General features: G+C 36.3%; 2 protein-coding genes across 3 annotated transcripts; one reads left to right on the top strand and one right to left on the bottom strand.

Annotated features, from left to right (window-relative positions):
• The first annotated feature begins 8,326 nt into the window (after window positions 1-8,326).
• LOC109011812 (glutamyl-tRNA reductase 1, chloroplastic-like) lies at window positions 8,327-11,745 on the top strand. The gene is made up of 3 exons (XM_018993151.2): window positions 8,327-8,769; window positions 9,416-9,657; window positions 10,173-11,745. Exons 1-3 carry the CDS (start codon window positions 8,535-8,537, stop codon window positions 11,298-11,300), a joined length of 1,605 nt encoding a protein of 534 aa, XP_018848696.2. The 5' UTR covers window positions 8,327-8,534; the 3' UTR covers window positions 11,301-11,745.
• Window positions 11,746-13,289: 1,544 nt separating this feature from the next.
• Window positions 13,290-18,371, bottom strand: LOC109011815 (auxin-responsive protein IAA9-like). Of its 2 annotated transcripts, none has more exons than XM_018993155.2 (7): window positions 18,185-18,371; window positions 16,706-17,201; window positions 16,394-16,620; window positions 16,092-16,318; window positions 15,806-15,947; window positions 14,606-14,667; window positions 13,290-13,723 (listed from the first exon to the last, which is right to left on the bottom strand). In XM_018993155.2, exons 2-7 carry the CDS (start codon window positions 17,117-17,119, stop codon window positions 13,686-13,688), a joined length of 1,110 nt encoding a protein of 369 aa, XP_018848700.2. In that variant the 5' UTR covers window positions 17,120-17,201; window positions 18,185-18,371; the 3' UTR covers window positions 13,290-13,685. The 2 variants fall into 2 exon arrangements, with proteins under 2 accessions (XP_018848700.2, XP_035549259.1); XM_035693366.1 differs by lacking the exon at window positions 18,185-18,371 and adding an exon at window positions 17,998-18,164.
• Window positions 18,372-26,103: the final 7,732 nt, after the last annotated feature.

Raw genomic sequence — 26,103 nt, 5'->3', positions numbered from 1 at the left:
CTTTAATTGTGCATATTTATCTGCTTTGCTTTATTCTTCCATATTCTCCTTCCTTCTCTTCTTCTCTAATCTCTCTTCTCTCCATTTCCGCTGTATTGGTATCAGAGCCATTCTGGTATCTAATTGTTGCACATTATTCTCCATATTCTATCTTGTTTTGATCATCTTCTACCGGGTGCGGGAGTTTCTGCACTAGGTGGTTCAGTGTCGTGTTTGTGTTGCTTTAAGACTCTTATAAGTCCCATTTTAGCCGGGGTAGGCGTCCAGGGCATACTGGGTTAACAAGTAACCAGTCAAGGTAAAGTTCGCAGCCTCTTTGAGATGCAACCTTCCCTGTAGATTAGGATCAAAACCTGTTAGGATGAGGAGGAGTAATTCCTCAATTAGTTCCAGGTCGACTTTGCCACCTGACATTGTTAATGAAGAGGATTGCTCTTATGGAGAAGAGCTATCTCCCAATCTAGGATCATGGAAGATCCCTGATATTAAACCATCTTCTATTTATAAAACCACTTGGTTGAAAAATACTTTTTTAAATACTTTGAATGTTCGAACAGTCGAACAAACCTATAGTATATCTAAATCCCAAGAAAAATGTTATCTTCTTAATGGTAAGGAGATTGAAAGTTTTATAAATGAGGGATTTAAATATATTCACATAGGTTCTGTACAGATTGCTGCTAAACCTTTAACAAGGTTAGGCATCAATGCTTCTGTTCTTTTTTGTTTAAGAGATGGCAGATTCCTCGGGTTTGAGGATAGCATTCTCGGAATGGTCCAGTCTTCTCTTTCTGAAGGACCAGTCCATTTTGATTGTTTTCCAAATATTACGTTGGCTTTAACTGACAAACATATTTTGAAATGTTTAATTTTAAACATTTTAACTTCTGGATATCATATGATTGAAGGAAGTAAACCTCTTGCTTTAATTTTCAGGGTTTATTATCGTCTTTTAAAAACAAATTTAGACCCAAAAGCCATTGCAAAACCTTCTGGAAAGCATACTCTTCTGATCCAGAGTAGCTCTTCAGATGTGGATATTAAAATTCCAAAAAGGATTTATTGGGATGAAATTTCTCTTCCTAATGAATGGATTTTGGAACAAGAAATGCCCTTGCCTCCAAGAAATATTGCTCCGGGTGCTGATGTTGACATCATCCAGCAATTTCTAAATGAAGATGTTAAAATTTCTTTTGATAAATCTGAAACCTCCAGTAGTAGAAGAAGAAATTCTTTTGCTGGTTCCAGATCTAGTTTTGTTGGCCCTGTTCAGAACAATCCAAGAAAGGATATTAATTTCCATCAATTTCTTGAAGATTCTGTAAGAACAGCCCAACCTGTTGTTAAACCTGCTTTAAAAATGAAAGGAATTTCTACTTCCTCTCAAGTTACTTCTGCTTTTTATTCTGCAAAAGGAGAAACTGGTTCTTCACAAAACCAGAACATAAATGAAGAAGCCGACAAAGAAGACACGTCTTCTATGTCTCCAACTGCTTCAGATATGCAAGCCCCTGTTGCACCTGTTTTTGCACCTGTTCATCACAGTTTAAATGTTTTGAACAAACCTTTTGAAATTGATTTACTCGCTTTATTAAAAGATTTTGCTTCTTCTGAAAACAAACAAAAGCGAAAAGCCTATCTTGCAAAATTTTCAGATTTAGAAAAACAACGTGTCAAACGCAAATGGAAGGAAGAGATGAATAGGCTCCAGCAGCATATTTCTCTTCTAGATTTTGTAGAAAATACTTATGTTTCAAAAAACACGTTGAATGTTGTTAAAAATGAATTTGTCAAAGAAGAAGGTAGAACTGTGATCCAATCCAGTCACCCTCCTTTGGAGACTGTTGTTATCCCTTTTAAAGGATCGGAAGTAATTGCTTCCCCTTTTAAACTATCTGATACTATTGTTTCAAAAGATCCAGAAAAAGACAAGATTCTGAAAGAAACAAAAAAGATTATTTCTCAAAATAATTTTGCGAATCTTGCTCTTCGAACGATCGGAGAACAATTGGATCGGATTGAAGAAAAGGTGGAGAAACCTGTTTTTGCTTCTCCCCCCATTTTCAAAAATGATCATCCTTTGGTATTTCCCAAAGATCAGCCAAAGAAAAAGATTGAAAAACCTTTGATCAGTCTTCCTGAAGAAAGGCCAAAAATCGATTTTAAAAACCTACAGGCCACAAATTTAGACAGAATTGATCAATTGCTTGCTGATCTAAAGAAAGAACGACCTTCTACCAGTGCTCTTAATAGTAATGGTGATGGATTTGTTCTTGAAGAAACTTCAGAAGAATCTTCTAATGAAGAATCCTCTGAAGACAAGGATATTGATCTCATTGAAAAGAATTTTCAAAACCTGGAAATTGCCAGATTTTCTTCAAAAGGACCCAAGCCAATGAGTCTGACGAAGAATTGGTATTCCAGACCTACACCTCCTGATTTACAATTTGAAGAAAAAGTTTTTCAAAACCAATCTTCTTACTCTGCTGACAAGGTTTACGAATGGAATATTGATGGATTCTCTGAACAAGAAATCATCAATACCATGAGTAAAATGTCAATGGTTGCCAATGCTTATATCAACAATAACATTAGACAACCAGATATTGTTATAATTTTAACACAAGGTTTTACTGGTGTTTTAAGAAACTGGTGGGATAAGTATCTAACCAGTGATGCTAGGGAATCCATCCAACATGCAGTAAAATGCAATAAGGAAGGATTACCTATTTTAGATGAGGCTATTGGGATGGCACATCCTGATAACATCAACACCTTGATCTTTACTATTTTAAAACACTTTATTGGAACACCATCTAATATAACTAGTCGCGTCAGCGATCAGTTGAATAATCTCAGATGTCATCAGATGTCAGATTATAGATGGTACCAAGATGTTTTCATTTCTCGAGTAATGCTTCGTGACGACAGTCAAAAGCCTTACTGGAAGGAGAAATTTATCGATGGATTACCTCGACTATTTGCTTATAAAGTCAAGGAAGAACTTACTGGTGCTGATGGATTACTTAACTATGAAGAATACACCTATGGTGACATCTTCAGTATTGTTAAGAAACTTGGCATTAGTATGTGTCATGATCAAAGAATGCTTCGTGAACAGATGAGAAATAGTAAGAAGGCCAAATACGAAATGGGCACTTTCTGTGAACAATTCGGTCTTCCTAATATTGCTCCATCTAAAAGAAAGCATAAAATTGCTAAACCTCATGGTGGTTTCAGGAGAAAACCCCGTGATGAATTTTATAAGAAAACTTATAAAAAACCTTTTTCTAAATCTTTCCCAAAGAAAAGGAATTTTAAAGATTCCAAAGAAACTTCTTCCGGAAAATGTTTTAAATGTGGCAAGACTGGGCATTTTGCTGACAAATGTCCCAAGAAAGCCAAAGCTTTTAAAAAGAAGCTCAGCCAGATGGATATTAATCCCAATGATAGAGAAGAACTGTTTCGACTCCTAGAAACAGACTCGTCTTCATCATCGGAGATTCCTGAGTATAGCTCTAGTGATTCAGAATATCACTCTGAAGCTACTATTCCTGATTCCTCTGACTTAAAGCTAGGTTGTAATTGTAATTCTACTTGTTGTAAACCACCTAGTAAGACAATCAATGTCTTAACTAAGGATGAAGAACAAGAGAATCTTTTGCTAACCATGATTTCTCAAATTACTAATCCTGAGCTTAAAGAAGATTATCTTCTAAAGCTAAAGAAGGTAATGCTCCGTAAGGATCCGAAACCTTCTAACCAAAGGGTTAATTTTCAAGAAACCTTGGAAAGATTTTCAAAGAAAAAACCCAAGGATATTTCTGTTTCTGATTTACAATTTGAAATAAATTCTGTCAAAAAAGATATTTTAGACCTCAGATCTGAAATAAATAACCTCAAATCTGAGAATGAAGTTTTAAGACAAGAATTTTTATTAATCAAGATCGACAAACAACTTGATCAAGACATTCCTTCTGATAATGAGCAAACTGAGGCTGGTTCTAGTCAACAGGATTCACCTACCGACAACCAGATTTGTTTAATTCGTCATACTATTCCTCCTAAATGGTTTTCACGAGTTAATATTATTGTTGCTCATGATTTTCAATTTTCTGTTGTTGCTATGATTGATTCCGGATCAGACTTGAATTGCATTCAAGAAGGACTCATTCCTAGTAAATATTTTGAAAAATCTACTGAAAGATTATTCTCGGCAAATGGTTCAAGAATGACCATTAATTATGAGCTCAATAATGCTCATGTTTGCCAGGATAATATTTGTTTTCGGATTCCCTCTGTTTTAGTAAAAAACATGTCTGACAAAGTAATTTTGGGAATCCCTTTTATCTCTTCTTTATATCCTTTCATGACTGAGAAAGACGGTATCACTACCGACCCTTTTGGTCAGAAAGTAAAATTTCACTTTGCTTCTCGTTTTGAAATTGATTCGGATAAGAGCAAGAAATCTTTGTTTTTAGCAAAACAAAAACATTTGAATTTCCTCCAACAGGAAATCAAGTACAAAAAGATTTCTGAACAATTATCCAATTCCATTTTGATTTCCAAAATTGATGCTTTTAACAAACGTTTAATAACATATGTTTGTTTTGATTTACCCAATGCTTTTTGGTATAGGAAGAAACACATAGTTTCTCTCCAATACATTAAAGGGTTTAATGAAGCCAATATTCCAACAAAAGCTAATTCTATTCAAATGAATAGCAAAACACTGGAATATTGTCAAAAGGAGATAAACGATCTTCGTAATAAAGGCATTATCAGAAATAGCAAGTCACCCTGGTCTTGTCCTGCTTTTTACGTCCAGAAGAATGCAGAACTAGAACGTGGTACCCCTCGTCTGGTTATCAATTACAAACCCTTGAACAAAGTCTTAGAATGGATTAGGTACCCTATTCCCAATAAACAAAACTTAATTCATAGGTTGATGCCGTAGTCTTTTCTAAATTTGACCTCAAGTCCGGTTTTTGGCAAATCCAAATAGCCGAGTCAGACAGGTATAAGACTGCTTTTGTTACCCCTTTTGGTCATTTCGAGTGGAACGTCATGCCTTTCGGCCTTAAAAACGCTCCCAGTGAATTCTAAAACATCATGAACGACATTTTCAATCCGTTCTCTACTTTCACCATCGTCTACATCGACGATGTTCTTATTTTTTCCAAATCTATTGATGAACATTGGAAACATTTGCAAACGTTTCTTGACATCATTAGATTCAATGGTCTTGTTGTTTCGGCAACAAAAATTAAATTGTTCCAAACCAAGATTAGATTCCTTGGTTATGACATCTCTGAGGGCAAAATCAGGCCAATCCAAAGGGCCATAGAATTTGCTGACAAATTTCCTGATGTCATTCTTGATAAAAAACAATTGCAGAGGTTCTTAGGATCTCTCAATTATGTTGCTGATTTCTACAAGGATATGAGGAAACAATGTCGTCCTTTGTTTAAACGACTCCTTTCCAATCCTCCTCCTTGGACAGAAATCCATACAAATTTAGTAAGGAAAATTAAGGCACATGTCAAAACTCTTCCGTGCCTTGGTATCCCTACTTCTGATTCTTTCAAAATCGTGCAGACTGATGCCTCAGACATTGGTTATGGTGGCATTCTGAAACAATGTGTTTCACCAGGCTCATCTGAACAAATTGTTCGTTTCCATTCTGGAACCTGGAATCCTGCACAAGAAAAATATAGTACTATTAAAAAAGAAATTTTGGCTATAGTACTATGTATATCTAAATTTCAATCTGACCTTTTAAATCAAAAATTTTTGGTCAAAATTGATTGCATGTCTGCAAAATTTGTTTTAGAAAAAGATGTTAAAAACATTGCATCAAAACATATTTTTGCACGATGGCAAGCTATTTTAAGTGTTTTTGATTTTGATATTGAATATATCAAAGGCACACAAAATTCAATCCCTGACTTTCTCACCCGTGAATTTTTGCAGAAACCACACCATGGCCAGCAAAAAGAAAACCCGAGAGAGAGAGAAAAAGGTGAATCCACCACCTCCAATGCCCAGTATAAACCTCATCAAGAATGAGACTGGATCTGCTACCTCTAGTGCTGTTTCTACAGCATTAGACATTGCCAACAGGTTCCAGCCACTTGGCAAATCTGTTCAACCACAGACTTTCTCGTCTACAGTAACTACTACTTTTGACCCATATGCGAAAGCAATTGAGTCAAAACCCATCCCTATTACCCCTCAATTTTTCCTCCCAAAAGGAAAAGCTGAGTACTTGAAGAAGCCATTTTCTTCGTATCTGTTTCATATTGAGCCCAATAGCACAATATATACAGATGCTTTCAAAATCTCTTCTTCCTATTTTCCTCCTCTTTTTCACTGGATTCCTGAAGATTTCTCAAAAAATCTCCAGTTTTATTCCAGTATTTTAATTCAAACAAATTCTTTGGTTATCAAACCCATTCCTGACAAGGTTGATGCCAATAAATTGATTTACCACAGTGCCTATTTTCATCGAGTCATTACTCAAGCAGAATGGGGACCCTCCCCATCTTCTACTAAACGACTTGACCTAATAGACACTCCTGTCTCTTATTTTGATTATATTGATGCTTGGAAGCGCTTCATGTTCTTCCAAACTCCTGCTATGGACCATTCATGGTTCTTCTGTTTTGACAAACATTTTAAAGGAAGTTTTCCTCTTTGGTTCATCCAATGGTGGAACCAATTTGGATATATTCCTGAAAATCTTCCTGATGAGCTCCTAAAAGCTTATCAACATTTTTCTACTAAAGTTGGTCCAACCCTGGATCAACATTCCAGAAAATTTCACCACACCTTGCTTTTCTGTAAGAAGTACCACTTCCCGTGGATCTTCAAATGGAACTATGAAAGAAATGGTGATGTAATGACACGAGTTTATTTCACAAAATGGTGGGATAAATTCGCCCATAACCAAAAAATTGTTGATTTACTGATCAAGGATTTTTCCCAGTCTGCTCCCAACTTGCAGAATATTAAGGAATTCCCACAGATCATGGCTGGACCATCCAAAGGACCTGAATACCCATTATTGCTTCAGGCCCCTGCTTCTCCGACAAAATCCGGGGGGGTAAAGGATAAGGACAAAGAAAGTTCATCCAGCAAATCCTCTAAGTCCAAGAAGACAACAGATTTACTCTTCGACAGACTTAATAAAAAGGATTTAATCAACATATTAAAAGAATCATTGTCAAAGTCTCAAAGCAAATCTGGAGATGACTCAGACTCTGCATCAGAGGCTTCATACAGCAATTTCTTCGGTAATTCCGGATTTATCGGAATCGACACAGATGAAGAATAATTGCTAATTACTACCTGACAGAAGGTCCCACTTCTGTCGACTACTACTTGAGTTCAAAGAAGACCAGGATCCACCAGTCTTCTTTAAAGCTTTGTCATTTTGTGCCGAAAGCAACTCAGCCGCCATACACAATGATGACACCCGTGGTTAAATAGTACCAACACTGTTCACTCACGGATTTACTTTTGCTTTTACTTTCCCGTGCTTCAACAGTAGTTGACAGCTGTGAGTCACGGATCTTATGTAAACAGGGACTCCTTCATCTATAAAAGGATAACCTCATTTCATTTCTAGAGAGAGACAATTTTAGCGAAAACCATATTGTAAGCTATCTACTACTCTCTGCCTATCACCACTATTACTCAAGAGCAAATCTTGCTCTACCTTGTGCCATAAACTTTGTAATCTTATTAAAGTTTATGAATATGTTTATTTTCATATTATCTGTTTTAATTTCTTTATTTTGCATCGCATCCATGCATATGGTCGGTTCTACCACCTACCTTTAATTGTGCATATTTATCTGCTTTGCTTTATTCTTCCATATTCTCCTTCCTTCTCTTCTTCTCTAATCTCTCTTCTCTCCATTTCTGCTGAAATATGATGATAAAAAAGTAAAATCACATGTTTTTAAGTGGGTGTGCATGGTGTGAGACTTCTGTGTAGCACAACTCTTTATTAAAAAAAAAAAATTGAAAATACAAATATAAAAGGAATATTTTGTTTTGAGTATATATATATTTAAATAAATCCCACGATAATGACATATTAATAGAATAAAATAACTGTATAACTGAAGTGAATAATAACATTAATAATCTTAAAAGAGAAAGTGGGAAAGGAGTGTGGATAAACCGTGCGGTGCATGGACCATGAGAAGTCAAAGAGACGGCAAAGTCCCAGACTCCCCATCATTTGGTGCCATTCACATTGATGTAGCCCATATAACCTCACATCATAATTTCCCTCGATTAAATAAATAAGTAAATAAATAAATTATTCCGGACCAGACGAGACGGTCAGAGACGCCCATGTTCACTTTTTCTACCCCCAACTAACCAAAACCCCCCGCCCTGTTTCAACGATCACATTCTCTTCTTCTGATGGGCTCAATCTTTTAGCTCCATCTCACGCTCTTTCTCTCTGAGTTCAGAGTTCTAGGGTAGGGTTTGGGTTTTGGCTCTTGGAGGCTGACGCGATGGCTTTCTCGACGACCAGCTTTGCCGGTGCCAAATTGGAGGCTCCGTTCCTGAAATCTGCGCTGTCTTCAAGGGCCTCGCCTTCCTCTAAGCTTCCCATTCTTTGTAAGCACATTCGGAGCAGAAAAACCTTGATTCAGAGAGGAGTCAGGTGCGAGTTTGCTGCCTCAGATGCTTTTGTTCAGACCGATAAGCTGTCCGCTCTTGAACAGCTCAAGATCTCTGCTGCTGACAGTAATAGCTCCCGTTCTTCTCATTTTTTTTTTTTTTACCGTAATAGCTTCGAAAGAGTTTAATGTTCCTTTAAGATTTGTAAGCTTTCGATTATTAGGACATAACCACCTGTCTTTGCCTATGGAAATTGATGATTTTATTACATGTGGAGAAATCATCTGAATGTTGATGATACAGTTGCTAAGTCATGGGTGATTTAATTAGATGTCGAGAAATGTTAATAGCTTAGCCAATTAAATAGAGTTTTCTTCTGCATCCTTTTCAGTTACTGGTAACATTAAACGTTCAGGACGGGGGCTGTGCACAAATAAGTTTCAAAATCCAAGAAATTTTTTGTAAGCACTTCCAAGCATTTGTGATAAGAATTAAGATTCAGTAAATATAGGTCTCAATTCACAAAGTTTTGATCATGTGATCGGTTGAGTTCGAGTGTCATGTAAACTTATCTATGAATTATCTTTTCAGTGATTAATGCGGGATATGTGTGTAACTCTCAGTGCATGATTTCTACTTGTGCCAGAAATGAGATCGCTTATTCTTTTATTTTTTAATGTTCTATTGAGAATTTCGTAGTGCTTTTGGGAATAAAATTCGTTAAAAGCTTTAAGAAATATGGCTTTTCTGAACTGGGCATTTGTTTTTTCAGGATATACAAAAGAAAGGAGTAGCATTGTGGTAATTGGACTTAGTGTTCACACTACCCCAGTTGAGATGCGTGAGAAACTTGCCATTCCAGAAGCAGAGTGGCCTAGAGCCATTGGGGAGCTGTGTAGTTTAAATCATATAGAAGAAGCTGCTGTTCTTAGCACCTGCAATAGAATGGAGATATATGTTTTAGCCCTTTCACAGCATCGCGGTGTCAAAGAAGTGACTGAATGGATGTCAAAGGTCCTATCCCTCTCTTGATCAATACTAGGATTGGTTTATAGAGTGTAGACCAATCCAAATATCCTGGTATTTATAGAGTGTAGACCAATACTAGGATTGGTCTACACTCTATAAATACAAATCCATTTGTGTTTGTAAATATCCTGGTTTGGTAGTGACAAACACAAATGGATTGGTCAATTTAAAATGCTGCTAATGAAAAACATGTTGCAGATAGCCTTCTGATCAAGATCTGTCATGCAAAAACTTTTGGACCATTTTTTTAATCAATCTGTCCCAGTGGTTTCCTTTTTGCAATGTTTTTCCTCTTATTATTGACCTGCTGTTTTTTCCCCTTCCCATTAGTGACTTACTGTTCATCCATGTTGTTTGTGGCCTTTTCATGGATTGAGATAGAGGGTTAACACAGTGATTGGTGTGTGACACCGTTTAGAAGGAGTGTCCTATACTATTGCATTTTCATGATCATGAATTTGATTATATTTGAAACAATTATTCTTGCTTCTCTTTGGCAGACCAGTGGGATCCCTGTTTCAGAGCTCTGTCAACATCAGTTTCTGCTTTATAACAAAGATGCTACCCAGCATATTTTTGAAGTTTCAGCGGGTCTCGACTCTCTTGTCCTTGGGGAAGGTCAAATTCTTGCTCAGGTTAAACAAGTTGTCAAAGTTGGGCAAGGAGTTGTTGGATTTGGGAGGAACATTAGTGGGTTGTTCAAGCATGCAATAACAGTGGGAAAGCGTGTTAGGACTGAGACTAACATTGCTGCTGGGGCAGTTTCTGTTAGTTCTGCTGCTGTTGAACTTGCCTTAATGAAGCTTCCTGAATCCTCACATGCTACAGCAAAAATTTTGGTTATTGGAGCAGGTAAGATGGGGAAGCTTGTGATCAAACACTTGGCAGCAAAAGGTTGCACAAAGATGGTGGTTGTAAATAGAACTGAGGAGAGAGTTGCAGCCATCCGGGAAGAGTTAACGAATGTTGAGATAACATACAAACCCCTTGAAGAAATGCTAACTTGTGCTGCTGAAGCAGATGTCGTGTTCACCAGCACCGCGTCCGAAGCCCCATTACTTTTGAAAGAGCATGTTGAGGATCTTCCCCCTGTTGGCCCAGAAGTTGGGGGTTTAAGGCTCTTCGTTGATATCTCTGTTCCTCGAAATGTCAGCTCATGTGTTGCAGATATTGAAACTGTGCGAGTTTACAATGTCGATGACCTAAAGGAGGTTGTTGCTGCCAATAAAGAGGATCGCCTTCGGAAAGCAATGGAAGCGCAAGCAATTATTGCCGAGGAATCAAAACAATTTGAAGCGTGGAGGGATTCATTGGAGACTGTTCCTACCATTAAGAAATTGAGGGCTTATGCTGAAAGAATAAGAATAGCGGAGCTAGAAAAATGCTTGTCAAAGATGGGTGACGACATTCCAAAAAAAACAAGGAAAGCTGTGGAGGATCTTAGCCGTGGTATAGTGAACAAGCTCCTTCATGGTCCCATGCAGCATCTGAGATGTGATGGGAGTGACAGCCGGACACTGAGCGAGACCCTCGAGAATATGCATGCTCTTAATAGAATGTTCAGCCTCGAGACAGAGATATCTGTGTTAGAACAGAAGTTTCGAGCCAAAGTTGAAAGCCAAAAGTAAACACCTTTCTCAGATTTCATTCATGGCACGCATCTTTTTCCTCTAATTTGAATAAGAGGAGATTTTTCTCACCTTGTCATTATAATGCTGGCACTGTCGTAATGTCCAATCGGATAGATAAATCGGTGCTGGTTCCTGTTGGGGGGAATTTCTTTCAATTCATTCATCAGTGTCGGACACTTCCGGCTAACTTTTATTTGTCTTTCCTTCATGTGTCTCAGCCTGATTTTAGTGGCCATTTGGCTTGTAGGATACACAAATTGAGGGATTATAAATTGAGCTTAATACCTGTAACGATCGACTTCTCCTTTTAGCTTATGATCACTGTATTTGATCATATCTTGTCATATGTATGACTAGAAACATATGGTTTTTGGTCAATCATAAATCTTGTAATAAACGAAGCCTTCAAGACTAGATTAGATGGTTCTCGATTAGAAAATGATGTTCATCGTCGTATTAGTTATCATTTTTTTATTATTTTCAGACGTGACGACATCGAATACTTAGTCAATCACGACTAATCATTTAGTATCATATTAGGAGACGATAATATCATTTCATTATTGTCGTTGAAATTAAGGTGTGCTTGAGAGGAGCAAGGCTATTCCCACACTACAGCTCTTTGTTCCATAGCAACCCTCTTTACTCTCAAGGAAAATGACCAATAGACAATAGTCACAATACTTCACTTTTTGTTTTTTTTCAAATGGGGGCTATTTACTAAAATAAATTATAAAACAGTAATAAGATTTTATATATATATATATATATATATATTAAAAAAAAACCTGCTCTCCATTTGTAATGGAATTGTAAAAAAATTGTTTCTATCATTAATCGTGCTATTATATGTTATGTCCCAGCAATACACTATTTTCAATACACCTGAGAGAGAGAGAGACACATGGAGATTTAGGGTCACTTATAATTGTCTAAAGAATAATGTTAGATATAATTAGATAAATACTGCGCAATGACATCAATAATGCAACCAAGGAGAAGAGCAGCACATGCATGCCTCGTGTTTTCTCCGACAACCATATCCAAAGGGCTGGCAGTTTCTCATTTTGTTTAAGAACAGACTGCACAAACCCTTTTTCAATTGTGAAAGTTTGAGACTTTAATTCAATATAATATATCGCAAGCATGTCAATGCCTAATGTATGTTAATTGTCTGTCATGCATATATGTGAACTAGGCTGCTACCCACACCCCCAAACGGGTCACCACTGGCCCCGCCCTTGCACTTGCATGGCGGAGATGGGGGAGAGTTGGGCCCCCGGCCCCGACCCCAACCCCATGGGCGGGTGCCCCCATCTGAATGCTGGGGGCGGATTGACCCCATGGCCGTCCACCATCACCCACCCACGAGCCACAACAAATATCAGAGAGTAAGAGAGCTTCCACAAAGAGAGAGATACCTTGGGCTGGGGGCAACGACGAGAGGGAGAGAGTCTGCATTGACAACCGGATAGGGTGATGACAACAATTACAGGTGTTTAAACATAGGAAAGAGAGAGAGAGAGAACAAATCCATACACCAAAACGACATAGTTTTATTATTATTTTTTAATATATATATATATATATATATATATATTTAGGCTGGGCAGATGTGAGAAACCCCAGGTGGGCTTTGGGCCCAGCCCCATCCCCGTCCCCCGACTCCCAAAACCGTGTAGGGGTCCATCCGCATGCCAACAATGTGTGGGTGGATGCCCCCGACTGCCCCACGCGAGGCGGAGGGGCCGGATGTGGTGGCCAGTCGCCCACCAACAAAAATTTCTCAAATTCTTGTCTAAACTTGAGACTCAACTAGGAGAGCATTTCTTTTTTAATCAGTAACTCAACTAGGAGAGTATTAAATGCTCAATAAATGCTATCAGGCCTATTTCATGTTGTCTATTTCTCCTATTGACCCCAAGGTCTTGTAACTTAAGGGAATCATAATCATACACAGGCGCAAACAACTTGAAAAGGAAGTCAGGTCGAAAGAAAACTTGGAGGTCTTTGATCATACACGCATACAAAACAGAGTAGAGTTCGCAGGCCAACGCACTTTACATACTAAGCATTCTGTACCGGAACAGGACTTGCACAGATAGAAGAACAACAAACGTACTCCCACATACATAAGGTCTTGGGAGTCCTACAAATATAACAAATTTGAAATTGCCCACAAGAATATTAATTCCATGGCGAAGAAAAACATAAATAAGGTAACATAGTAAAAGCAGCCGAGGCAAGATCTCCTACCCAGTCCAACAACCTACCATTCTTCATTGACTCATCCTCCAACTAAAATCTGGTCGATTTGCTTCTTTACCTTCGAATCTTCTGGTGGGCTGCTGGAAGGATAGGATTAATCATGTCCAGAGCTAGCTAGTTCCTGTTCCTGCACTTCTCTACGGCCCTTGGAGCTGTGCACACAAAAAAAAAAGGGTCATGAGAACTGAATCTGACATGTAAAATGCGGGTGCTAAAATGCAACTCATGAACAAGCATCGCCCAAAGTATCTTCATATGTAATTTAGGCAGAAGCCAGCATTAAGAATCATGGTCAAGTTATACCTTGTGTGAAACTTGGGACCCAAATCTTTTCAGGCCCATCACTTGGTTCCATTGCATCCCATAGCTCTCATTTTTTAAGAATAAAATTATGTTTTTAAAGATACTAAACAGGAGATCAGGTTGGATAGCAACCACCATTCCATAAATAAAAAATGCAGTCTTAACATGGCTAGACCGGGTTAAGTTTCTGGGCGACTTCCTACATTGCAGCATTAACTTTACTACAAACCATTCATGCGGAATGCATTTGTCATTAGGGCAGGTTTGGGGCCAAAACCAAAACACAAAATTCTCATCCCATCTCATCTCATCATTACACCTTTTTCAAATCCCCATACAAAATATAATAAACAATTCAACTTTTTCAAATCCCAATACACATTTTTCAAATCCCAAAACAATAATAATACCAAAACTTAATATTTTAAACTTCAAAACAAAACACAAAATTCTCATCTCACCCCCCAAACCTACCCTAAATGTTTCAAGTACTAAAGCAATTATTTAAAGGTATCGAAAAGGCATCAGTTCAAAAGCTAAGCAGTTGTATAGTTGCCATGAATAGAATATGAACAACTTTTTGTTAAGAGTCACACTGACTCTGATCTGGGTTCAACTTCTTTATGCACTGTTCGAGTGTAAAACTGTTTGAATAAGGACAGGGGTGGTTTGAATATTTACTGAGGTGGGCAAACATAAGAGAGAGTTTTATGGATGCATGATATACGCACCTAGGCCAATAGCATCAGAACTCTTCATGATTCTCAGCCTCTTGCATGTACCAATAAACATCCTGCAAGAAGTAAAAGGTTACATTATATTCCACCTAGGAATTTAGTAGACAGCTATTCTGGGTAATAAAACGCGTGATGCAAGCAGCAATTAATTAGAGATGAACCCCAATGTAGAGAATCTTACTCCTTAAGTAAAGGTTCAGCTCATAACAAATTGACCAAAATGCCAGCATCTCAGAATCTTCGATAGTAATATATAAAAGAAGATCTTTTAATCATTTCTCCCTTTCTTCGCCCAAGCCAATACCGGTAATCTTCTCTCTATTGCTATGGCTGACAGTTCATTTTCTAAATTAAAAGCTATTCCACTTAAGAAGTATAATAAGGTCTGAGACCTGGACAACAGAAAGTATTCTTTACATTTTTTTTGTAAGTAAAAATTTATTAATATCAATAGGCATAACCAAATATACTGGATATATACAAGAGAGAACACCTAGCCTATTCTTTACATATAAAACAAAGGAGTAGAATATATCAGATCTTTTCCATAATTTTACAAAAATGATTAAGCATATGTATCTATAAAAGTAAAACTGGACCAAACTAACTACTACTTGTCAGCTCATTGTTAATAAGTATAAACTACAAAGCTAACATATTATGGAGCTGTCTCAATTCATTTTTAGTTGGAAATCCGCAAAAGAGGTGGAGAACAATTCTCATCTTGCTGTCCTAAGTCATGCTAAATAAGCAAGCATCATAACCACGCCATATTTCTCCCATTTGAGACCAATGGAGAATTCATAAAAGTGCACTTTTATAAGCTATGCATAAAGCCAATAAACATTATTGGTGAAGGCTTACACATTACATCATCATGATTCATCACCATCAATTGCAGGCCAATAGCTTGCTGCACTGTTTGACATGCCAATAGGGTATACCATGCATACTATGAACTCACATCCCATTCATGTGTTCCAATACCTATCCATATAGATCACCACTTCATTGGCTTCTAAGTATTTTTCAGCAAATTCTCAACTATCATTAACATTAGCTATCATTCCAATCCACAATAGCATCCCTAGAACGACATCATAACCCCAGCAGTTTTAAATTTTTAAATAAAAAAGTTTCATTATGTAACAGTTCAATAAGCAATGAAAACAAATAAGGAGAATCCGAGCTTACTCCCAGGGGACATCACCCACAAGCATCCAGTCACCATCTTTATCTTCGTATGTAAGAACATATTCGGAGCCATGAAGCAGATCCTTCAGTTTGCTCTCACTCAGCACCTCCCTGCCCAGAGTTCCATGAGATCCATATTGACCTGACACATCACAACAGCAGCATGCGCATGCAAACCACAGTATGTAGCATTAAAGTGCAAAAATATATAAGCTCTGAAAAAACTACATCATATAATAAGTCAACCATGATCTTTGAAATTAACTAAAACTTTGGACCGACTCACCAATGGTAAAACAGCTGAACATCTTTTCAAGTGCAGAAGACAGGTCCAGGTATGCGGAGTAATTTTTTAGGTCCACTTTCCTCAAATAAGGAGCACCATCCATGCTGACCTTGATAAATAGAGCTCCAGGCACCATTTTTCCATCTACTTCATCATTGTTCTTTGAAGTAATAGTCAATGAGTTCTTCCTAAATGATCTTATAGGTGGCCAACCCACAACCTGTGCCCTGCCACACGGGGATATGAGATATAATTCTCATGGTTAAGCCCAACAGTATGATCAGAACCCTCTTTGCACTTACTTGGTAGCAGGAGCACAGCTATTACTATTTGCAGAACCATTATGACTTGCTCGGGGTTCAATAGCAGCGTGAGGCCTCTCTTGTACTATTTTTGGGGGTGCTACGTCTTTTGTGTTTGCTGGTTGAGTCCCAAGGTTCTCGAGAACAGAACCAGCTTTAAGACCCAATTTTGAAGAAGGCCTTGGAGACAGCATCACTTTTACCTCTGAATTAGCAAGATATTTCCCCTGCAACAAACATGTGGCGGTAAATCAGAGATAGATCCAACAGTAAGTAAGATCCAATTCTCTTCAGCAAAGCTGTGACTTTCACCTCTGAGAATCCATCCATAGCATCGGAGAACCCTCTTTTGCTGCCTGAAGCAACACTCTTCTGTGTAGAAGAGTAGTGGCCATCGTTCAAAGGATGCAATGGGAAGAGGGGTTTCTCATCTAGTTGAGTTGAACTTGGCAAGCAGAGTTCTGGATCTCTTTCAGGAGACGGGGATCCAGGAAGCCCAAGCCTCAGTTCTGTAGCCTTCACATTGAGACTACTACTTTTAGTCTCATCAGCCACAGTGGATACCACTGAGCTGTCCACTGAGGAACAATCAGATAAACCCATGTAGTTGCGCTCTTTCAATTCATAGCTATTGCGGCATAAGCTGTCTAGTGAGGAGGAGGAAGCCATTAAAGTGACATTGCCCCGGCCCTCCTCCTCCCCAACACCAAGCAGTGGAGGAGACATTGGAACTTACACTGAAAATCTCCAATTTTTTTTACCTTGCCAAATTTTGCAAAACCCAAAATACCGAAATTCTTTTTTTAATCTGATAATCAAAGAAATGTATCAGAAATATGAGAAATCATGAATCTTTAAACAGATAAAGGAGTAAACACCAATACATGAAACAACAGCTGGCACCCTTAATAGGCAAACAAATAGAAGGTAATCCAATGATCAACTGCAAACTTTCCTCTATCTAATCAAGCATCCCTTTAATCACAAACAATTGTCTGTTTTTTTTGCCCAAAAACTAGGTACAAGCAACATGTTCAACGTATATTATAATAATAACAAAAAGTTGAGCATGTATTTGAGATCCCACTGTAGTTATAGAAAAATCTAGTTTAAAATAACTTGAAACCGAAGTTTATAGCGACCACTTGGGCACAGAAGCTGCGTAATATCCAGGGAGGAATGAACAAAAATTCTAAAGAGCTTCAGGGACTAAACTACGTCCAGAACGTTGACCAAAAATTCGTAAGAGAATAATTTCAAAAAAAAAAGTAATTACACAGCAGATCAAACCGCAACCTATAAATCTAAAAAGCAGAGGCGTACTTGAACTAAATGTGGCCTACAAATTTAAATGCATAAAAGGAAAATAAATATATAATCCGAGAGAGGGAAAACTCAAAAACGAGAGTAAAGAAAATGAAATTTTATGCTTTTTAAGGCAGAAAATAAGGAAGAATTTATTAAAAGTTTTCGGTATGCGGGTTCTTGGCAGGAAAAAAGAAAAAGAGAACTTCCACTAACTACAGCATTCAAAATGCAATGTTGATTATACAGGAAGCAAAAACAACAGCAGCAGCAAAAACAACAACAACAATAAATATGACCTCAAATTTATATTACAACCATCTGTCATTCCTTCAATTCCTCAGCAGCACAAAAACGAAAGCCAGAGATGTAACAACAGAAAGTAGAGTCACTAGAAAATTAAGGACAACAAAAAACTGGCAAAGAAAACAAAAAGAACAAGTCTTAGAAGCATGTCTTGTAAATTGTAGAGCTGAATTTTTTTACCTGAAGAAACTTATAATTTGTGAGGCAGTGGCTACCGAAAAAAAATATCGATTTGCTGGGTTTGGTTTGGGAGAGAGAAGAATCTCAGAGAGAGAGAGAGAGAGAGAGAGAGGGGGGGGGGATAGAGTCTAGAGAGAGAGAGCTAAGGACCCTCCATTTGGCACAAAGTAACAAAAGCTTCTTTGCTGTCCAATGTGAAACTCTATGCATTAAATTAGACAAACAAAAGAGAGTTTTGTCTGAAAAAAAGTATTTTTCTTTTTAATAATAATAATATTAAAGATTATATTTTTTACTAAATTATATTCTTTTCACCTTTTCTAATCCGCCGAACAACTTCAAGGAACGCATGAATGGCTGCTGCTGATGTATATGGATGGTTGAACGCAGGCCGTCGATTTTTGTTCGACAGTGAAGTAAACTGCCCTTTTAAAAGCGAAAGTTTGTTATTTGCGTGGGAATTTCGAAGGTCAGTGACGTTTGCGAGGGCACGAAAGCAAATACACCTAGGACCTCGTCTTGAAATGTAGGGCTGGGCGGCGGACGACCCCAACCCCCCCCCCCCCCTCTCTCTCTCTCTCTCTCTCTCTCTTCCTTCCCCATCACTATTACTCTCACCCCCTCCCGTCGCGGCATCACCCCCATTCTCTCTTGAGTCTGCCCTCCTCCTCCTCTTCCACTTTTTCTTCTATTTTTTAGCACAAATAACTCTGGAACTAGAGCTGAAAATCGATGGGTTTGGCACAATTTTGGTGCCAAACCAACGCTACACCGACGTCTGCTATGAGAGCATAAAACCGGCCGAAACCAATTGATTGGGAAAAAGAAAATCGATATATATCAATCTAGACGTGGCGCGGTTCAGTTTTTCGATATGTCGTCGGCGTCTATGTGACGGAGGAGGGATGCCGCATTGTCTACCATGAGAGAGTAGAAGGAAGTTGCAAAGGAGAAAACGTCATTACAAGGAAAAAAAAGATGCAAGGAAGAAGAATAAGAAGATGGGCCAGGAGGTTATTAATCTATTTTGAAATAGAACCTGTCGTTCCATATGTTTTTTTTTTTAACTTTTAGAGACAAAACGACACCGTTTTATATACATATATTTAATATATATATAGGATCGGCCGATTCAACGATTTTTCAACGGTTCAAATTGGCACTGAACCAGTCGATATCAATTTTCATCAATTTTTGCCGCCCGCCAACCGGTTCCTTGTCAGTTTCGGTTGGTTCCTTGCTTCGGCAGTCGATCTAATCGGTTCTCAACCGGTTTACGCAGTTCCTATACACTCATATTTGGAACCACGGTCACAAATGGTCGTGGAAGGTGGATTTGAGAAGAGACGCACAACATGTGATTATTTGACTTAGATTTGTTGTTGTTTTTATTTTTTTTTATTTGTTATGGATGGATATGTGATTTTGTGAATTTGATATTGTTTTTCAGTTGGGGGGGCCAATCCAACCCCTAACATCATATGAGGGCACTCACCCACCGAGGATGATGTCAAGGCACATAGGCCCAAATTGTCCCCTGCACCCATGCGGGGCCAAGAGGCAAGGGTGGGACGGATGGTCATGGGGGCCAATCCAACCCCCAACATCAGACGAGGGCACTCGCCCACCGAGGTCAATGCCAAGGCACATGGGCCCAAATTGTCCCCTGCACCCATATGGGGGCGGGACAAGGGCACCCCTAGTAGTGCAGGTAGCACCCCTAAATAAATGCTTGAAGTGCTCTAACTAAATTTATTATTTGCAAGTTACTAAGAAGCCATTTGAGTAAAAAGTAAAATATATTTTAAAAACTTTACTTTTTATGTCAATTGTACTTTTTTCGAAGGTTTGCATAAGATTTATACATTATTACATTGTATCTTATATTAATCAAAAATTTCAATATAAGATTTTTTGAAATACTGTTTATATTAAGAATAGGATATTCTTGATTATGAGTTAAGTAGCGAGGATGTTTATGTAGCATCCAACTCTAATATCTCTCCTAACATATAAAATTTAGAAATTTACATTTTTTACCCTAAGTTTTTCAATAAATTCTTATTTTTTGTGGCTGAAGAAATTTTAGAAATTTGAAAACATGTTATCAATATCCAACATTTTATTTCTACTTCATAATTCCTAAGAGCACTTCATAACACATCATCTCTTATATAAGAATATTTTTTTTCGTAAAATATCTTAGAATAGAACCATTGACATAACAATAAATAAGTAGGCATGTTTAGGACTCAATCCATAGCCATCCTGATTAGATCTTAAATATTTGGAAATTTTCATGATTCCCACCTCAGTTCACTTCTAGACCGGTACAAGATATCCCTTTGGATTAAGTACAATGACTATCTCGTTTGGATAGTGAAAATATTCATCTCATCTTATCTCATCATTATAATTTTTTCAAATTTTAAAACAATAATAATATTAAAAAATAATATTTTATTCAATTTTCATCTCAACTCATTATCCAAACAGATTTTAAATGCACAAATTTCTTAATACAAATTATTATTAAATTTAATATAATTATAAAAACTTAAAATAAAAATATATTTAATACTAATTAACGTGACAATATTTTATATAAGTTGTGTTTAATATTTTAATAGATAGATTTTTTTAAATAAAATTATTCATCACAACCACAAAATCTTACAATTATTTTACAAATTATTTTTTAATAAATTAATAAAATTTATTTTTTATTCATGGGGAGGATGATTCGATCATTTGTTATCTTATGAGAAATCAAGATATTGTCAATTGATTCAAAGGATCTCGACAATAAATTAAATTAATATCATTTTAGTATGTCATTAAAAGTAATTTTATATATTATTAGGTTCCATTTAAAACAAAATTGTAAAATAATTAAGTATTTAATTTTGGTCGGAGTAGGAATAATGGTGGGATTGGCATGGCTATAGTTTGAGCATAAAGTAATGCTAGATACAGTCGTGAAATGTATAAATATTATGTAATTTTTTTGAAAAATATGAGATTTATTATTAAAAAATGAGTTTTTTTTTATGTGAATTTCTTATTTATTTATTTTGTTAAAAATAATTATGTGGCACTTGAGCACTCTACGACCACAATTACAAATATCATTTCTCTTCAACACAACTACATTAATAAAAAAAACTAGGACGTGTCCAAATCACTGCCATTCACTGTCGTTTTTGCCAAACTTTGTATGAGATGAAAGTAAGATTTTATACAATAATGTTTTAAAATGAGAGGTATTTTTGTAAAATATTTTATAAAGTTAAAAATATTTTAAAAAAATATTCTTATTTTATAACAGGTGTTGTGTAAAGTTTTTTATGTTTATCACTATTCTTTATTTTTTATTTTTTCTTTAAAAAAGAGAAAAAAAGATAAAAAAATCATACCGTGTCGTTATCTTTTTAGGCAGTGATTCTTGTTCTGTCGTACAAAAACGTCGAAGGAAGCTCTCCTTCCCTTCTCCCCCCCCCTTCCCGGGGCGCTCCCCGGAAAAGACCGTGTTACCCACCCCCCTATTGACCGGCTTTGGTGGTACTGAGAATGAACATTCATTACCTGCACACAATCATGGTGCTTCACTGCCTCTCCTTCCAAACATTATATACTTCCCACTGCTAAATCTCGGCGTGAAAGGAGGATCTTTGCTCCTCTCTCTCTCTCTCTCTCTCGTTTCATCTACAATACTTCATTGTCTTTTTTTTTTTTTCTTTAAATTATCACTATGATTAAACATTTTAAAAGTTATACTTATTGACATTTTAAAGTTTTTTCTAATTTTTTTTTATTAAAATAAACATTTGAGGCTTTAACTCCTCTACTTATTACTAATCCCCCACATATCTCTATCAATATATATAAAAAAAAAAAAAAAACCTCGATCCCTCAAGAGTAATATTACATATAGTCGTGAAATGTGTAAATATCGTGCAATCGTTTTAAAAAAAAATAGAGTCTACTATTAAAAAATTAATTTATTTTTATGTGAGTCTCATATTTATTTATTTTTTCAAAATGACTGCATGACATTTACACACCCACGACTGCAAATATCATTCTCCAAATATCATAAATACTTGTCAAAGTCATATATGCATATAAAAATGAACAAAAATTGTATGTATAGTTATTTTTATTTATTTATTATGTATTTTATTGATATGATTGATTATGTCATTTTTTTTAATATAAAATATTTTTTTAATAATAAATTCTAAATTTTTTTAATTAAAAAATATAAGACTTATGCACATTGTTTAAATCGAAGTTCCTCTGTTTGGTGCCCCTTGAGAAGTTGGTTGGGGGGAGAGAGAGAGAGAGATGGGCAGTAGTAGAGCACAAGTTACGTGGTAGAGGGGGACAGAGAAAAACATTTTGGGAAGCGATTACATGTTTTTAGGGGACAAGAAAGCGCCTTTTCTTTTTATTTATTTATTTATAATTTTTGATTGCCTGCCCACCCATCACAACGCGACACATTTTCTTTTTATTTTTTAATATATATATTATATATATATATATCTTCTTCATGTTTCGCTTCTGCTTGACTTCTCACGCGCACTCGATCGCGCATGCCATTCACCCAGCAGACACCCGGATTGCAGATATTTGCTGGATGATCCCCTCCCGCACGGCACTCCATATTATCACGTGTAATGAATGAAGGTTTGATTAAGAATCTGCGTCGCACACTCGATAGCTCGGGAGTGGTTGTGTATGCTGTCGATATGTTTTTGCCTATTTAAATCATTAACTACTGTCGCTACCTTCGCACGCCTTTACACTTCTAATTAAATATATAAAAAAATAATTATTATATAAGAAAACATTATCTCACACATTTTTATTTAATTAATATATTATATTTTTATTATTTTATTTAAATATTTTAAACATAAATCTACACAACCTCCACCACACTCCACACTTCACATTTTTTTAAATTTTTTAAATTTTTAATATTTTTTTTAAATTTTTTTTTGAGTTTATTTTTTTTAAATTATTTCAAATTTTTTATTCATTATTCATATAATAAATATTTAATAAAAGAAAAAAAAATAAAAAATAAAAATAATGTGGAGTGTGAAGGTTGTGTGAATAATGTTTTTGAATGTCATTTGCATGCTTTGTGTGTGTGGAATGGTCGTCATCGTCATCATCCCGTTATATAGCAGAATTGTTCTCGTATTCACATACGTCATCCACACGTTATCATCTTGGGCTTTGGGTACGAGTGGGCTGGCCATTCAAACACTTCCGAATGAGTAAAATGGCTGGTCTCCATTTCAACCAAGAATTCTATTTTTTTTTTTTCAAAGTTCTATGGACTTTATGGGACAAATCCATGGTGGATGGATTTTTGAGGTTTTTAATTACGAGCTTTATGCTATATTTTTATTATTATTATTTTTGGTTACCTTGGTGTACAAATAAACAAGAAATAAATGTTGAAAACCTTACTATTATTAACAAGTAAGTGAAGATAAATTTCACAATTTATTAACAACAATAATAAATGCTCGTTTAGATGGTGAGATGAAAAGAAATGGTTTTAGATGAATTTAATAAAATATTGTTAGAATATTATTTTTTAATATTATTATTATTTTGAGATTTAAAAAAATTGAATTGTTTATATTTTGCATGGAAATTTAAAAAAGTTATAATGATGTGATGAGATGAGTTGAGAGTATTTCGTTCCGTTTGAAAATATATGCATTTGATCAATTATTATTATTGTTATTATTATTATTATATAATAAATGTTGTTTTATATCTCGAACTTTATCACCCTTAGCATCTGCGTTTCATTTTATGTGACTTTTGATTCAAGTGATTAACATATGAAATCAAAAAAAATATATGAGTAATATTTTATACAAGTCCTAAATAAATAAGTTCTACGTAATATAGTTGTAAAAAAGTAGACTTCACTATGAATATAAAAAATATATTCTTTTTTTTTCCATTTTTTAAAAAAAAAAATTATACGAATTTTATCTACTTAAAACTTGTAACCAGCGTTATTTAAAATATATTGCATTATTTAGCACGATTGAAATAATAAAATCCAGATTGAAAAGTGACATCATTGCATGAATAAAAAGAAGTTGAATTGGGCTCTCATGGTTTTTAGAGGCAAGTATTGTGGGATTTGCCATAAAGGTGGGTCCAAACCCGCTTCTGGTGGTAAGTCTTATTAAAAGAAAAATGTTAAAGGAAGACGAGTCTGCACACCACCATCTACCTGGCATGCCACAGACAAAATGAAACGACGCGTTTTGTACTTGCAAAATCGGTTAATTTCAGACGAGCGAGATTTGAAAATGAGATGGGGGAGATTTCAAACAAGTTGATGAAACAGTGTGATGAAACGCACCGTTTTCATCTCCTTCATTGAATCGGGTGATTGAGTATGGAGGCTCATCCGTGGAGGAGAGGATATGAAAACATCTCTATACCTTGTGAAAAAGTTTTAAGTTGTCTACTTTCATCTATGGCGATTACAAGGTGGATGGTGAGGATGAGTTATTCTTTCCCATTAAATGGTGGTAAATTTAATTTGGCAGGTTACTTTTCAATGGGTTGGGATCGCAAGTCTAGCTCATCTGGGTGCCAAGATTTACTGGGATAAGCTAGACCGGTTCAGAAACTTGCTCAGTACGGATTGAGAGCCTTTCAGAAGACTTGGGCCCATGATAGTTGTTAAAGATAGGTGAGAGCATTGGGTTTGCTTGAATAAATGGGACCATTTTATTGAGTTGGCCCGGGTCTGTACTAATATGGCCTTGAGAGGCTTGTGTAGCTCGGAAGTCTTGAGTCCTCATAAAAGTCTGAGCCAGTTTTGGGCTCATAGGAGTTCCACTCGAATGGGCCGAAACATGTGAATTAAGGGACTCAGTCCATTGAGTTTGGTGAGCTTTAAAGCTCATGATGGTTGAGTGAATACGCTTGGGTTGACTGATGTGAACAGATTTGGTGGGAAAGTATAAACTTCCGGAGTATAGGGGAACGGGTTGGTCGGTGGATCTTCTTTATGCTCTACAGTAATCTGATGAGTGATGGTGAACAGTGAACTGTTGGAAGAGCCGCTAGCAAGTTTCGCTACCCTTTGATTTTCCGTTGGTTCCTTCAGGTGATATTTCCCCTTTATGTCATGATTCCTGCTAATTTCCTTTCTCTGGAACTGATTTCATGCCCTAGAAATCCAGTATCACCAAGTGAACCTTTACCTGTCAATAAATCTTTAGAGGATGAAACCCTTGTAGGAATCTAAATAAAGGGCGTGTTACTGATTGTGATCGGAGGCCTCTTTGATTCTTTAATTAAAATCCCTTTTCCTTTCCCAATCTTAGCTTTATCTGAGAGGTCTTTTGTTTTGTTTGGCTCTGAGTCTTTGTCTAAATACCATAGCAACTGGCATTGCTAGTATTTGTTACGTTGATGTGATATGATCATCAACGTACAATATTGTTGATATTGAACGTCGGATCCTGATTAGATGCACCCATTAATAACCAAAAAAAAAAAAAGGCCATCAATCATCCTGCATGCATCCTTTTTGGAAATTATATTGTCTCGTGAGTACGTACTTTTTTTTCCTTTTGATTTGCTGGGGACTTTTTGCAGCAATTATGCAGGAGGATCGATGTTCAATATTCTTCCAAAAATTTCTGGTCATGTCAAAAGATTCCTATCGATTAGAAATTTAGACATGAGTCGAATTAGGAGGCCCTCCTCGGCTCCCATAATTAGAAAAATAATAATAAGATAATTATTATTATTATTATTATTATTAATATAGGTAGTACTTTTAATTGTGGGATAAGATTGCTAAGAAGAAAAAGGCATGATCGATCATGCATATTATTATATCCTCGGATTCGATATAG

Source organism: Juglans regia, chromosome 8 (assembly GCF_001411555.2).
Source record: "Juglans regia cultivar Chandler chromosome 8, Walnut 2.0, whole genome shotgun sequence".
Taxonomy (NCBI): Eukaryota; Viridiplantae; Streptophyta; class Magnoliopsida; order Fagales; family Juglandaceae; genus Juglans; species Juglans regia.
Note: the sequence above shows the minus strand (reverse complement) of the source record. Positions and strands in the feature narration are given on the sequence as shown.

Coding starts and splice junctions, on each gene's coding strand:
- LOC109011812 (XM_018993151.2), top strand. CDS start 8,535: ATGGCTTTCTCGACGACCAGCTTTGCCGGTGCCAAATTGGAGGCTCCG. Junction 8,770..9,415: donor CAAGATCTCTGCTGCTGACA/GTAATAGCTCCC, acceptor TTGTTTTTTCAG/GATATACAAAAGAAAGGAGT. Junction 9,658..10,172: donor TGACTGAATGGATGTCAAAG/GTCCTATCCCTC, acceptor TCTCTTTGGCAG/ACCAGTGGGATCCCTGTTTC.
- LOC109011815 (XM_018993155.2), bottom strand. CDS start 17,119: ATGTCTCCTCCACTGCTTGGTGTTGGGGAGGAGGAGGGCCGGGGCAAT. Junction 16,319..16,393: donor AGCTGTGCTCCTGCTACCAA/GTAAGTGCAAAG, acceptor CCCGTGTGGCAG/GGCACAGGTTGTGGGTTGGC. Junction 15,948..16,091: donor GTTCAGCTGTTTTACCATTG/GTGAGTCGGTCC, acceptor GTGATGTGTCAG/GTCAATATGGATCTCATGGA.